General features: G+C 39.6%; 1 protein-coding gene across 6 annotated transcripts in view; it reads left to right on the top strand.

Moving 5' to 3' along the window:
• NFATC2 (nuclear factor of activated T cells 2) overlaps positions 1-13,286 on the top strand; it is a 143,227-nt gene that overhangs the window by 68,966 nt on the left and 60,975 nt on the right. For all 6 annotated transcript variants that reach the window (XM_073682735.1, XM_073682734.1, XM_073682733.1 and 3 more), the window contains exons 4-6: positions 102-304; positions 1,969-2,141; positions 5,036-5,176. In XM_073682735.1, the coding sequence (XP_073538836.1) occupies positions 102-304; positions 1,969-2,141; positions 5,036-5,176 (517 nt within the window). The remainder of the gene's footprint in view (positions 1-101; positions 305-1,968; positions 2,142-5,035; positions 5,177-13,286) is intronic.

The raw sequence follows: 13,286 nt of genomic DNA, 5'->3' as shown, positions 1-13,286 counted from the left end.
TCGTCTGCGTTTTCTGGACGATGTTTCATACGCTCTTGTGACCCCGGCCTTACATGGTGTTTTGTGTTTAAACAACGTTTCATTCATTTCTATTTCCACAGCTTCATGGCTACATGGAAAACAAGCCTCTGGGACTTCAGACCTTCATTGGTACCGCAGACGAACGGATCCTAAAGCCTCATGCTTTCTACCAGGTCCATCGTATTACAGGAAAAACTGTTACTACCACCAGCTATGAAAAAATTATTGGGAACACCAAAGTCCTGGAGATACCGCTGGAGCCAAAGAACAACATGAGAGCAACGTAAGCTGGGAGTTTAAGATATACTTTTCTAATATTTCACAAATACAATACTGTACAGTATATGTGAGTTTTGGTGGACATTCCCTGTAACTTTTCACTTTTTAATGTCACTTAACCTTTTCTAGGAGGATAATATTGGTAAGCGGTCAAAAGACAAACAACAATTAGACGTTCAGTTGTAGACATATTGGCCCCGATTCATCAACACCAACGTTTTTCAAGGCTAGGTTCACACTGACGTCACAGCCTCCATTAGGGGAATCCAGTTAATTTTCACTAGAAGAATGTACGCTATCCGGACACCGTAAGGGAACCTAAATGGAATTAATCTTGTGGCATTTGGGTAGATCATGGCACGGATCAGTTTCCTTCAGGAGTTCTGTTTTTCTGTTTCTATAAGAAAACAGAAAACTCCAAATGTTGTTGTGAACCTAATAGAGAATAGAGTTGAGCAAAAAGCTTTGAAGGACCCTGGTCCATTGACCTAATATCTGTGACATCCCCTTACCTCTTCTCATTAGTAAGTCCCCATGACATCCTCCTGATTGTGTCATGCCAGAATTATAATGACTTCAAGGTTCTAATAATCACAATAGATGCTAAGGTTGTATGAGGCTCACAATGTACTGGTCACGGCTACGGACTACCAATACAGCCACTGTTTTAGGGCCCTACCAATCTTTTTGCTTAAAGGGAATTTGACAGAAGGGGTTTGCTATTTAATCTGATAGCATAAAGGTGTAAGGGTAAAGACCCTGATTCCAGCGATGTGTCACTTACTGGACTGCTTGCTGCAGTTTCATTATAATTAGTATTTTATCAGCAGAAGATTATCACTAGAGGACTACTTGTTTTGCGTCATGTAGTCGTCCTACTCTGTGTAACCCCGCCCCCATCACTGATTGGCAGCTTTCTGACTATGCATAGTGTACACAGAAAACGGCCAATCAGTGGTGTGGGCGGGGTTATACAGAGCTCAGCATTCAGAGAACTGCTGGTTCTGGAGCAGAGAAATCAATGATTTTATCAAAACTGCACCAAGCAGACCAATAAATGACACATCCCTGTAATCAGGGTCTCTGACCCTAAATCGTGCTGCTCTCAGATTACATAACAAAAACCTGATGACAGATACCTTTTAGCTCTAGTAAAGAATGAAATGGAATATGCCAAAGTAATTTTTTTTGTGCTCTTACCAAATTATAGATCATGTCAGTGTTTAATGGTGGCCACACACATTAGTAAACGATTATTAGACCTATCGGAAATCCCAACCCCCCTCTTTGTCATTTTCCTTCTCAGATATTTTGCTATGATTGGGACATTTTCTACACAGGAAATCATAAAATGTGTGAGATGTGTGATTTAATTGATTTGTTGATGAGTCTCATTGATTGGTTGCTAAAAATACCCATTACTATCATGAGCACGAATCATTATTTGGATTAGTCATATTATTGGCGTATCCCTGACAGATAAAAAGAAAAGTGCCGTTAACCATGGTGACCAATTAGCCATTAAACTGCACTAGAAAACTCTTATCTCACATTCCATTTTCTCCAGTTTAGGGTGAAACTATTTTTTTTGTAGTCGCTTTGATATCTGAAATTCTACGTGCTCAGGCTTTATTGTGCCGATTAATAATGTCATCTTCTTTTTTATAGAATTGATTGTGCTGGGATATTAAAGCTAAAAAATGCTGACATCGAGCTGAGAAAAGGCGAGACAGACATTGGGAGGAAGAACACTCGAGTGCGAATTGTCTTCCGAGTGCACATTCCCGAAGCCAGTGGGAGGATTGTCTCCTTGCAAGCAGCATCCAACCCGATAGAGTGCTGTAAGTACAAGTCACCAAACTTATCTACCATCTTATTGTAAGTGCCTTTGTTTTCTAATGATTTTTTTTTAGTCATGTAGTGATACCCCTACACCCTCGATTTTAAAGGGAATCTGTCAGCAGGTTTTTGCTCTGTAATCTGAGTAGCATGATGTAGGGGCTAATATCCTGATACCAGGTATATGTCAGTTACTTGGCTATGTTTTGCTGTTTCAATACAATCAGTGTTTTATCAGCAGGAGATTATCACTGCAGGACTAGATTTCATGTGCACAGCAGTCTGGCTAATCTGTGTAACCCCGCCCCTACCACTTATTGGCCAGGCAGGGATGTAGGCGGGGTTATACACAGCTCAGCATTCTGACCACTATTACATCTACAACAGGGAGAAAGAAAGCCATGAATCAGTGGTGTGGACAAGGTTATACGGGGCGCAGCATTCTGAGTTCTGCTAGATCTGCAGCAGGGAAAACTGTGATTCTATCACAACTGCTGCACCCAATAAACTGAGTGATACATCGCTGGAATCAGGGTCTCTGTACCTATCTCATGATGCTATCAGATTACAAAGCAAAAACCTGCTGACATATTCCCTTTAAATTACAATTTATCAAGTCTGAAATTTAGACCTGGTGAATGTTGCCAATCTAGCAGTTGTAGCATAGAAAATGTAACTCATCATATACTAAATTGTTAAGGGCCATTTATACTCATGACACCAATAAACTAAGAGTGATAAAACATTTTATGCAGTTTTTTTACTTCCATGTGAGTATTATAGTCTATTTTAATCATTCAGCATACGGTTCTTCTGTGCAGCTTGTGACTGGGTAATGACCAGGTTTATTGAGCCGATCTGTCACAATGCCAGCGCAGCCTTCTGCGCTTGGTTGGTTGCCATTGAATTATGCAAACACTTTCACAACTTTGAATCATAAAATGTTAGAGTTGGGACCTCCAGGGTCATCTGGTCCAACAATCATCTCAGACATATGTCTGTCCAGCCACTGTTTGAAGACTTCCATTGAAGGAGAACTCACCACCTCTCGTGGCAGCCTGTTCTACTCATTGATCACCCCCAATATCAAAAAGTTTTTTCTAATTTCTAATCTGTATCTTCTCTGGATGAGATTAGCCTAACAGAAGGGTTTTAAATTTAGGCAAAGTGCATCTTCTTTCCTACATTAATACTTTACAGATCAGATAAGTCATAGCCATTTCTTACTGCAATATACTTCTATAAAGACGCTTTAGATATTAAAGGTATTGAATTAACTGCAATCGTGAATAGTTGGATGTTTTCCTCTATAGGGATAAGGTCACACAAGCGTATAAAAAAAAATTACAGATTTTCATCCAGAAACAACGGATGAATTTTCATCTGCATTGTCATCCACTTGCATCCGTTCTTATACATCATCAGTGTAAGACCAAATACAGTTTTCATTGTTAAAGAAATAAAAGTATCCATAAAAAGCCGATACTGTTACCGCTGATTCTTAAGGGATCCAATTTTTGGGGGATCAGATGCAAACGACCATGTATTATCTCATCCGAGAAAATCAGACCGATTATGCTAATCACACTTTAATCAGAGTTTCATTAGAGTGTGATCCAATTCTCTCTGATGAGGAGAAGATGGAGAAAAAAAATGTCTCCATCTTCTCCATTCTGTCAGTCCATGGAAATCTGACTGCACTTAGATGTTATCCGATGTTTTCCATTGACTTGCATGGCTGAGTGCGAACCATATCGGATCCAACTCAGGCATGCAGCGATTTTTTTCATCGGACCAGTGATATGTACTGCCCCATAGAATAACATTGGTCCCAGTGTGATCTGATGTTTTGTTGGATCGCGCTTGGACCAAAAATCCGAGCCCATAGACTTGAATGGGCAAGTCTCATTCGAAATACAGAAGAAAATAGTGCATGCTGCAATTTTTTTTTCGAGGACATTCGGTCTGTGCCAATTGAATAACAGTATTTTTGATCCGAGCACCCGTGAAAAAACTAATATCTTACCAAAAATACTCTTGTGTGGACTTAGCCTATGCCAGATCTCTGGGAACACAAAGACTCCCTTGCAATGTGAAAAAAGGCTGTAGGGAATTTGAAGAGCTCAGATCCAATGGATATGCGCACTATGGCCATTCTGTAAAATGTTTTAAATGCCCATAGAGATGGCCTTTAAAATTTAGATTTTAGAACGTATTAAAAAATACACTTAAAAATACACTTAAAGAGTAAATAAAACCCCTTGCTAATGTAGGCCCCTGTTTTTTGAAGTATTCCTGTACAATATCGTTACACTCTTTGGGTTCTGGATTTGCTACGTTGAGCAGAAGACTCCATCTGTGCAGTTACTGCCATGTGAGTGTCAGAAGCTTCAGCGTATGAACGGTTGTGCAAATCCAGGCATGCTGATCACAATCCGGCTCAGTCTACTGAGATCATTTCTCGGGAAAACCTTGGCTGGGAGGGTCAATTTTTATTGCCTGAAAAGTGGGTCTCTATTGGCAACTGAATGACTTGGAAGACAGTCATTTTTCGAGCAGCGTCAGCCCACTAAGTGCTTTTTAATGAAATACAGACACAAACTTTTGGGGACTACTTAACTATTTCTACATTTGGGGTTTTTCTCCTACGTGTGGTTTTGGTCAGATACTCTACATCACTCATCGGTCGTCCCAAAAAGAAAAAAAAATAACTTTTTTCTGTACAATTTGCAAACATAGCAGCTTGTGCTTAATCATGGATCAGATATTGTCTATTGCACTAGTTAAAAGAACAAAATATTGTAAGAGTTATGGATGGGTTATATGTGACTTTAGTTTATAAAATATTGAAGATGCCGATATCCTTTATAACTTGCTTTTCTTTCTTTTTCTTTAGCTCAACGATCAGCTCATGAACTCCCTCTAGTGGAGAGGCAGGATATTGACAGTTGTCTTGTTTATGGAGGACAGCAGATGATTTTGACTGGGCAAAATTTTACAGCTGAATCCAAAGTTGTATTCACAGAGAAAACCCCTGGTGAGTCATTAACTAATGATTATTTAGTTCCCATTATTTATATAGTGATATATGTTATGTCACTATATAATATATATGATTTATATATTTATACATGTGATATATATATATATATATATATATATATATATATATATATATATATATATATGTGTTATTCCAATCCCATCAGTCCCTGTACATACCAATGTTCACATTCTACTTGTCCGGTCAGGTGCGCATACACTCATTATTACCTTACTCAGTGACTTTTACTCACATACTGGACCATTTTTATAATGAAGTGTTTACTACAATAGTATCCCTAATCTACAAGAAATGCCACTCCCGTTAAAGAATGTGGTAGCGTATCTGGGTAAAAAAAGACAAGACGTTTGGTGAATTTGACAGGTGGATGTAGCCACGTTCTGTCCTGCTCCTCATAAGCTTCGCCCATTTTGGTGGAGTTGCTTCAAACTGGTGTAAGACTGCCAAAAGTTGCAAAATTTTTGGGCAACACTATTTTGCACAAAAAATTTGCTACTTTGCAAAATGTTTTACTCCAGTGTTCTGATGTAAAAACCTGTGCCTACGAAGCTGATTTGAAGCAGAAATTTCCTGAGCATTTCTGCATCTCCTTGGCAGAAAAAACGCATGCTGACTCTACATGCGTTTTTTCAGCGTTTTTACATGCGTTTTTTTCCAAGTTGTTTTCCAAGCGATTTTGAGCATCACTTGGAAAAGGGCTTGACAAGATGGCCACACAGCTGCCATGGATTTATATTGTGTGACCAACTTATGAGGATATTTCTGCTTCAAATCGTGCATCTAGTGTAAATAAAAAGAATTAAAAAGCAAAAAAAACCAAAAAACCTTATACTCAACCTCTCTCTGCGGTTCAATGTGCGGATGGTACCCGGGTTGGGAGAAGAGGAGACTCTTATCCGACCCAGGTACCATCGTACCTGCAAGTTAAAAAAGAAATATAAAGTAAAAAATATTCATACGCAACTCTCTGGCGGCCCCCGGTCTGCTCCTGACGTTGATCCTCTCTCCTTGGCGTCCTGCGGTGTACTGGCAGGACCTGCGGTGATGTCATTTAGTCAGCTGATGGTCACGCGACCGGTGACGTCAGCAGTCAGCTGATGGTCGCGTGACCATCAGCTGATTAAATGACGTCACCGCAGGTCCTGCCAGTACACCGCAGGACGCCGAGGAGAGAGGATCGACGTCAGGAGCAGACCGGGGGCCGCCAGAGAGTTGAGTATGAATATTTTTTACTTTATATTTCTTTTTTAACTTGCAGGTACGATGGTACCTGGGTCGGATAAGAGTCTCCTCTTCTCCCAACCCGGGTACCATCCGCGCATTGAACCGCATAACATCCACATGTATACATGCAGATGTTATGCGGTTCAATGCAAGTCAATGGGCGTGATTTCACCGCAAAATCGCGGCCAAATTGGTTGAGCTGCGGATTTTTCCGCAATGATAATCCGCAGCGGCAATTTCAAAAGCATGTGCACAGCACATGCGGATTATCATTGGGAAACATGGCAGACATCTTAACAAGCGATTTTAATGCATTTCCGCATTAGATCTGCATCATGGGCACACAGCCTAATACTGTCCCTTATGTACAAGAATATAACTACTATAATACTGTCCCCTATGTACAAGAATATAACTACTATAATACTGCCCCTTATGCACAAGAATATATCTACTATGATACTGCCCCTTATGTACAAGAATATAACTACTATAATACTGCCCCTTATGCACAAGAATATATCTACTATGATACTGCCCCTTATGTACAAGAATATAACTACTATAATACTGCCCCTTATGCACAAGAATATATCTACTATGATACTGCCCCTTAAGTACAAGAATATAACTACTATAATACTGCCCCTTATGCACAAGAATATATCTACTATGATACTGCCCCTTAAGTACAAGAATATAACGACTATAATACTGTCCTCTATGTACAAGAATATAACTACTATAATACTGCTCCTATGTACAAGGGTATAACTACTATAATATTTATTTTACTCACTTATATAGCGCCATTAATTCCACAGCGCTTTATCATCACTGTCCCCTTTGGGGCTCACAATCTAAATTCCCTATCTGTATGTCTTTGGAGTGTCGGAGGAAACCGGAGAACCCCGAGGAAACCCACGCAAACACAAGAGGAAAATACAAACTCCTTACAGATGTTCTCCTTACTGCCTTCTATGTACAAAAATATAACTACTATAATACTGTTCCTATGTACAAGACTATAACTACTATAATACTGTCCCTATGTAGAAGAATATAACTATAATACTGACCCTATATGTAAGAATATAACTACTATAATACTACTCTTATGTACAAAAATATAACTACTATAATACTGTCCCATGTACCAAAATCTAGCTAGTATAATACTGCTCCTACGTACAAGACTATAACTACTATAATACTGCCCTCAATGTACCAAAATATAACTACTATAATTCTGCTCGTATGTGCAAGAATACAAGTACTATAAAACTGCCCCCTATGTACAAGAATATAACTACTATAATACTGCCCTCTATGTACAAGAATATAACTACTGTAGTACTGATCCTATGTATAAGAATATAATTACTATAATACTGCTCCTATGTACAAGAATATAACTCCTGCAGTACTGCCCTCTATGTACAAGAATATAACTACTGTAATACTGCTCCTTATATACAAGAATATAACTACTATAATACTGCCATCTATATACAAGAATATAACTACTACAATACTGCTCCCTTTGTACAAGAATATAACTACTATAACACTACCCTCTATGTACAAGAATATAACTACTATAATACTGCTCCCTATGTACAAGAATATAACTACTATAATACTGTCCCCTATGTTCAAGAATATAACTACTATAACACTACCCTCTATGTACAAGAATATAACTACTATAATACTGCACCCTATGTACAAGAATATAACTACTGTAATACTGTCCCCTATGTACAAGAATATAACTACTATAATACTGCTCTCATGTACAAGAATATAACTACTATAATACTGCCCCCCTATGTACAAGAATATAACTACTATAATACTGCTCTCATGTACAAGAATATATCTACTATAATACTGCTCTCATGTACAAGAATATAACTACTATAATACTGCTCTCATGTACAAGAATATAACTACTGTAATACTACTCATACTGTATGAACAAGAACATAACTACTAAAATGCTAACTCATATGTACAAGAATAAAAACTACCATAATACCGCAACCTATGTACAAGAATATTCTCAGATTCGGTGGAGGTCACAGAGGTCAGACCCCACTGAATATAATGCAATGACATATCCTAGCAATATGTCTTCAATTTATAAGATAGAAATACCCCTTTAGGGTCCTGGGATTTTGCAATGTCTTGCTGTCTGTTACTTTCTTATTACATAAATCTCCACAATACTAAAATCTGTTTGAACTCTGATGTAATTGGGATATCCCAAAGAAACATTGCAAAACAGGAAAAATCTAAGTCCACTGATTGAGAAACAGAGCTTTTGCAAGCCAGTTACCATGGTTATAAGAAACGCAGGGAGACGGATGGAATATTTTGGAAAGTTCCTTTGTGACACAGTTCTCTGGAATCTTACAGATGGTAAATCCTCATTAACACAGGAATCCACCATTCACTCCAGCAGTCCTGGCACTGGCTTCTATACGGGGGCGCACATGGAAGCCAGCCTGTACTTGATTGTTCTGCTCTGAAACCAAATTATTATTATTTTTTTAGACTTTGGGAAAAAAAATAATTTCAGAAAGAAAGAAGCATCACCTGTTGAAGGCCTCTGATTTTTTAAGAATCTGTCTGGCTAGAGAAACTCCCTGTTCTCCTTCTGAGTCAGAAACTCCAAGTGACTCATTTTATTGCACTTTGGTTTTTAGTATTTCAGAGTAAAATATGAATTTGAGCATTCATACAACGTTTGTGGATTGATGGCAATATGTGTTCCTGCTGCTTGAAGGTTTCTTATAATACTGGCTTTATGGTGTGTGCTCATATGCAGAAGTCATTATGGCAGCGAGACAGTCATAGACAAGAAGATGTCTTAAAGGGCATTTGAGTTAAATACCATGTAAAAAATCCCTGAGCTCCACCAAGTCTACTACTCTCTTCCTTTTTGTCTTGTGTCGATCTATTGCAGAGATATTCACATTAGTTTCTTCTGGAGCACAGCATGTGAAATCTCTGCTTGTAGTGCAACTGGGTGTTTCTTCAGAGTCTTCTCTGGGGCGTGCACTTTCACCACTCCTTCCCAGACATTGCCAGTCACAGTTCAGCAGTGTCTGACACTGCTAGATCAACTGCTAAGCTTGGCACCTGCGATTGACAGCATGTGGGTGGGATGAGTGAAGGCGCACGACCCCAGAGAAGACTCTGAAGAACCTCCCAGCTGCATTACAAGCAGAGATTTCAATGGAGCAACGCAGCGCAAAACAGAAAAGAGCGTCAGAACCAGGGGAGCTTGCAGATTTTTTTCAAGGTATTTAACTACATTTTTTAGCAAGTGACAGGTCCTCTTTAAGCTCTGCTATATCACATTTTATTTTAGTCTATATCAGAATTATTTATCCAAAGGAGAGTGCAAGGTGGGAAATGTGTGTTTGATACAGCTATTAACTATTGGTTGTTATGTATGGGTATCCTGAGGAAGGAGTCGGTGGACTATGAAATGCGTAGACATTAAACCTACATTTTTATCCTTACTACTGGTTTATCTTGACTCCAGAAGGCGGAGAACAACGTTCATTCCCGGCACCTATTTCTGATACAGCTATTGACACAGCTCCCTCCATTCCCATCCACATTGCTCTCCAGTAGGTGATGTGAGAAAGTCCATGACTGCAGTATTGTAGAGGCTTCCCTTCCGACTTTTCCCTGCTACCACTCAACTATTTCACACCACCGCCCCACTTCCACGAATCCCGTCCCAATAAACACTCATACCACCGTTCTTTGGATTAAGTGGCCAAATCTGCCTTTTATTATACAAACATTACAATAATAAATAACTTGAAAATACGGAAAATCTTGGAGCACCAAAACCTGTCGGAAACCAATATAATAATAACCCATTCAGTATTACCCCAAGCCACGACTACGGGCTCGGGGGCACCTTTGTTGTCGGAAAATCTTATCCATATCACCGACTCCCAGTTCCCCACCCTAAGGAGTCCCAAAATCTGCCAGGCAATTAACCAAAATCCGAACATAAAGGGAAGGTTACCATCTACCCGATGTACAACCCCCCCATCACAATTTTGCCACCAACTCCAAGAACCCCTTCACCACCGCTCGCCGAAATGACCCAACGACCCCCGCACACACCCTACTTCCCATAATTCAGCATTATTTAAAACCCCAAATTGACAGGGATGGAGGGCAGGACCTTTTTCATGGGTGCCTGCGTGCCGTTTAGTAGCACCCAACCCCCCGGTAATTATATATAGGCCCGTTCTGTCACCACCACCCCTTTTTCCAATCCCCTTAAACGTTTAACCCCACAAAGGCCGACCTTTTCCCATTTATTTATTTAACTGTTGCTTGCCCTACAAAGCTTAGTCATAGATCACTACGCCGATGGCTTTACTGGGGGCTTTGTTTACCCTGCAAAGAGACTTCTAGTGCTAAGAGGATTCGATTGTAACCCCTCCATCATGATACTTGCTCTGTAGGCAGCTCTACACTCACCTGACTGGTACTCTGGTTGCTTTCTCCGTCATGTAGGGACAGCAATGTCACTGCAGCTTGCAGAGAAATACATTTAATGGAGGCAATCCATCAACTATAGTTTACCCATTATAAAGAAAAGTACAGTACTCTTTTAGTCTAGAAATGTGTGATCGATTGTATCAAATTTTTGATGTTAAACATATTTTTTTTACTTTTTTTTTTTGCATTTTTCATTTCGCTATCTATATTTAAAAAAAGGAAATCATGCAGTTGTCACTCTGACTACTGAGCCTCATCATAGGCTGACACTTTCTGTTCTGTAGAGATCGCTTTCTCAATAATTATCTCATTATCATCACAGGCGGGATGAAAATGACAGATATCACAGGTTCCACCATCCGTAATAGGTGACGGTTACAGTTTACCTCTCCTTACTCTGTACAATGACCTCTGCACAGGTCACAGAACATGACCACTGCACACTCCCATAGAAGGCAATCAAAACATTCAGACTATTGTTGCCTATGCCCCATTTGGCTGCTGTAAAGCACATCTCTAAATGCTGCTACTAGCAGCTTAGGCAAGATAGCCGCCCCCCATAATGACACATAACATGTAGAAACAAGATGCAAATGTACACGTCTGATAACAATCACTCTGGTGTAATCAATTTTGATCAGAAATAAACATTTTGAGTGATCAGATTTGAGAATAATGGTAATAATTATTCAGAGATAAGTAAACCGCAACTAATACAAAGTGTAAACAGGAGAATAGGTGCTAAATTATATATATATATATATATATATATATATATATATATACAGTACAGACCAAAAGTTTGGACACACATTCTTATTTAAAGATTTTTCTGTATTTTCATGACTATGAGAATTGCACATTCATACTGAAGGCATCAAAACTATAAATTAACACATGTGGAATTATATACTTAACAAAAAAGTGTGAAACAACTGAAAATATGTCTTATATTCTACGTTCTTCAAAGTAGCCACCTTTTGCTTTGATGACTGCTTTGCACACTCTTGCCATTCTCTTGATGAGCTTCAAGAGGTAGTAACCGGAAATGGTTTTCACTTCACAGGTGTGCCCTGTCAGGTTTAATAAGTGGGATTTCTTGCTTTATAAATGGGGTTGGGACCATCAGTTGTGTTGTGCAAAAGTCTGGTGGATACACAGCTGATAGTCCTACTGAATAGACTGTTAGAATTTGTATTATGGCAAGAAAAAAGCAGCTAAGTAAAGAAAAATGAGTGGCCATCATTACTTTAAGAAATGAAGGTCAGTCAGTGCGAAAAATTGGGAAAACTTTGAAAGTGTCCCCAAGTACAGTTGCAAAAACCATCAAGCGCTACAAAGAAACTGGCTCACATGAGGACCGCCCAAGGAAAGGAAGACCAAGAGTCACCTCTGCATCTGAGGATAAGTTTATCCGAGTCACCTGCCTCAGAAATCGCAGGTTAACAGCAGCTTAGATTAGAGACCAGGTCAATGCCACACAGAGTTCTAGCAGCAGGCACATCTCTTCAACAACTGTTAAGAGGAGACTTTGTGCAGCAGGCCTTCTTGGTAAAACAGCTGCTAGGAAACCACTGCTATGGACAGGCAACAAGCAGAAGAGACTTGTTTGGGCTAAAGAACACAAGGAATGGAGATTAGACCAGTGGAAATCTGTGGTTTGGTCTGATGAGTCCAAATTTGAGATCTTTGGTTCCAACCACCATGTCTTTGTGCGACGCAGAAAAGGTGAACAGATGGACTCTACATGCCTGGTTCCTACCGTGAAGCATGGAGGAGGAGGTGTGATGGTGTGGGGGTGCTTTTCTGGTGACACTGTTGGAGATTTATTCAAAATTTAAGGCATACTGAACCAGCATGGCTACCACAGCATCTTGCAGCGGCATGCTCTTCCATCCGGTTTGCGTTTAGTTGGACCATCATTTATTTTTCAACAGGACAATGACCCCAAACACACCTCCAGGCTGTGTAAGGGCTATTTGACCAAGAAGGAGAGCGATGGGGTGCTACGCCAGATGACCTGGCCTCCACAGTCACCAGACCTGAACCCAATCGAGATGGTTTGGGGTGAGCTGGACCGCAGAGTGAAGGCAAAAGGGCCAACAAGTGCTAAGCATCTCTGGGAACTCCTTCAAGATTGTTGGAAGACCATTTCCAGTTTACTACCTCTTGAAGCTCATCAAGAGAATGCCAAGAGTGTGCAAAGCAGTCATCAAAGCAAAAGGTGGCTACTTTGAAGAACCTAGAATATTAGACATATTTTCAGTTGTTTCACACTTTTTTGTTAAGTATATAATTCCACATTTGTTAATTCATAGTT

Source organism: Phyllobates terribilis, unplaced genomic scaffold (genome assembly GCF_046119375.1).
Source record: "Phyllobates terribilis strain yellow unplaced genomic scaffold, ASM4611937v1 Scaffold_5__5_contigs__length_657084704, whole genome shotgun sequence".
In the NCBI taxonomy this organism is placed as follows: Eukaryota; Metazoa; Chordata; class Amphibia; order Anura; family Dendrobatidae; genus Phyllobates; species Phyllobates terribilis.
The sequence above is the reverse complement of the archived record's forward strand: the minus strand, read 5'-3'. Positions and strand labels throughout refer to the sequence as shown.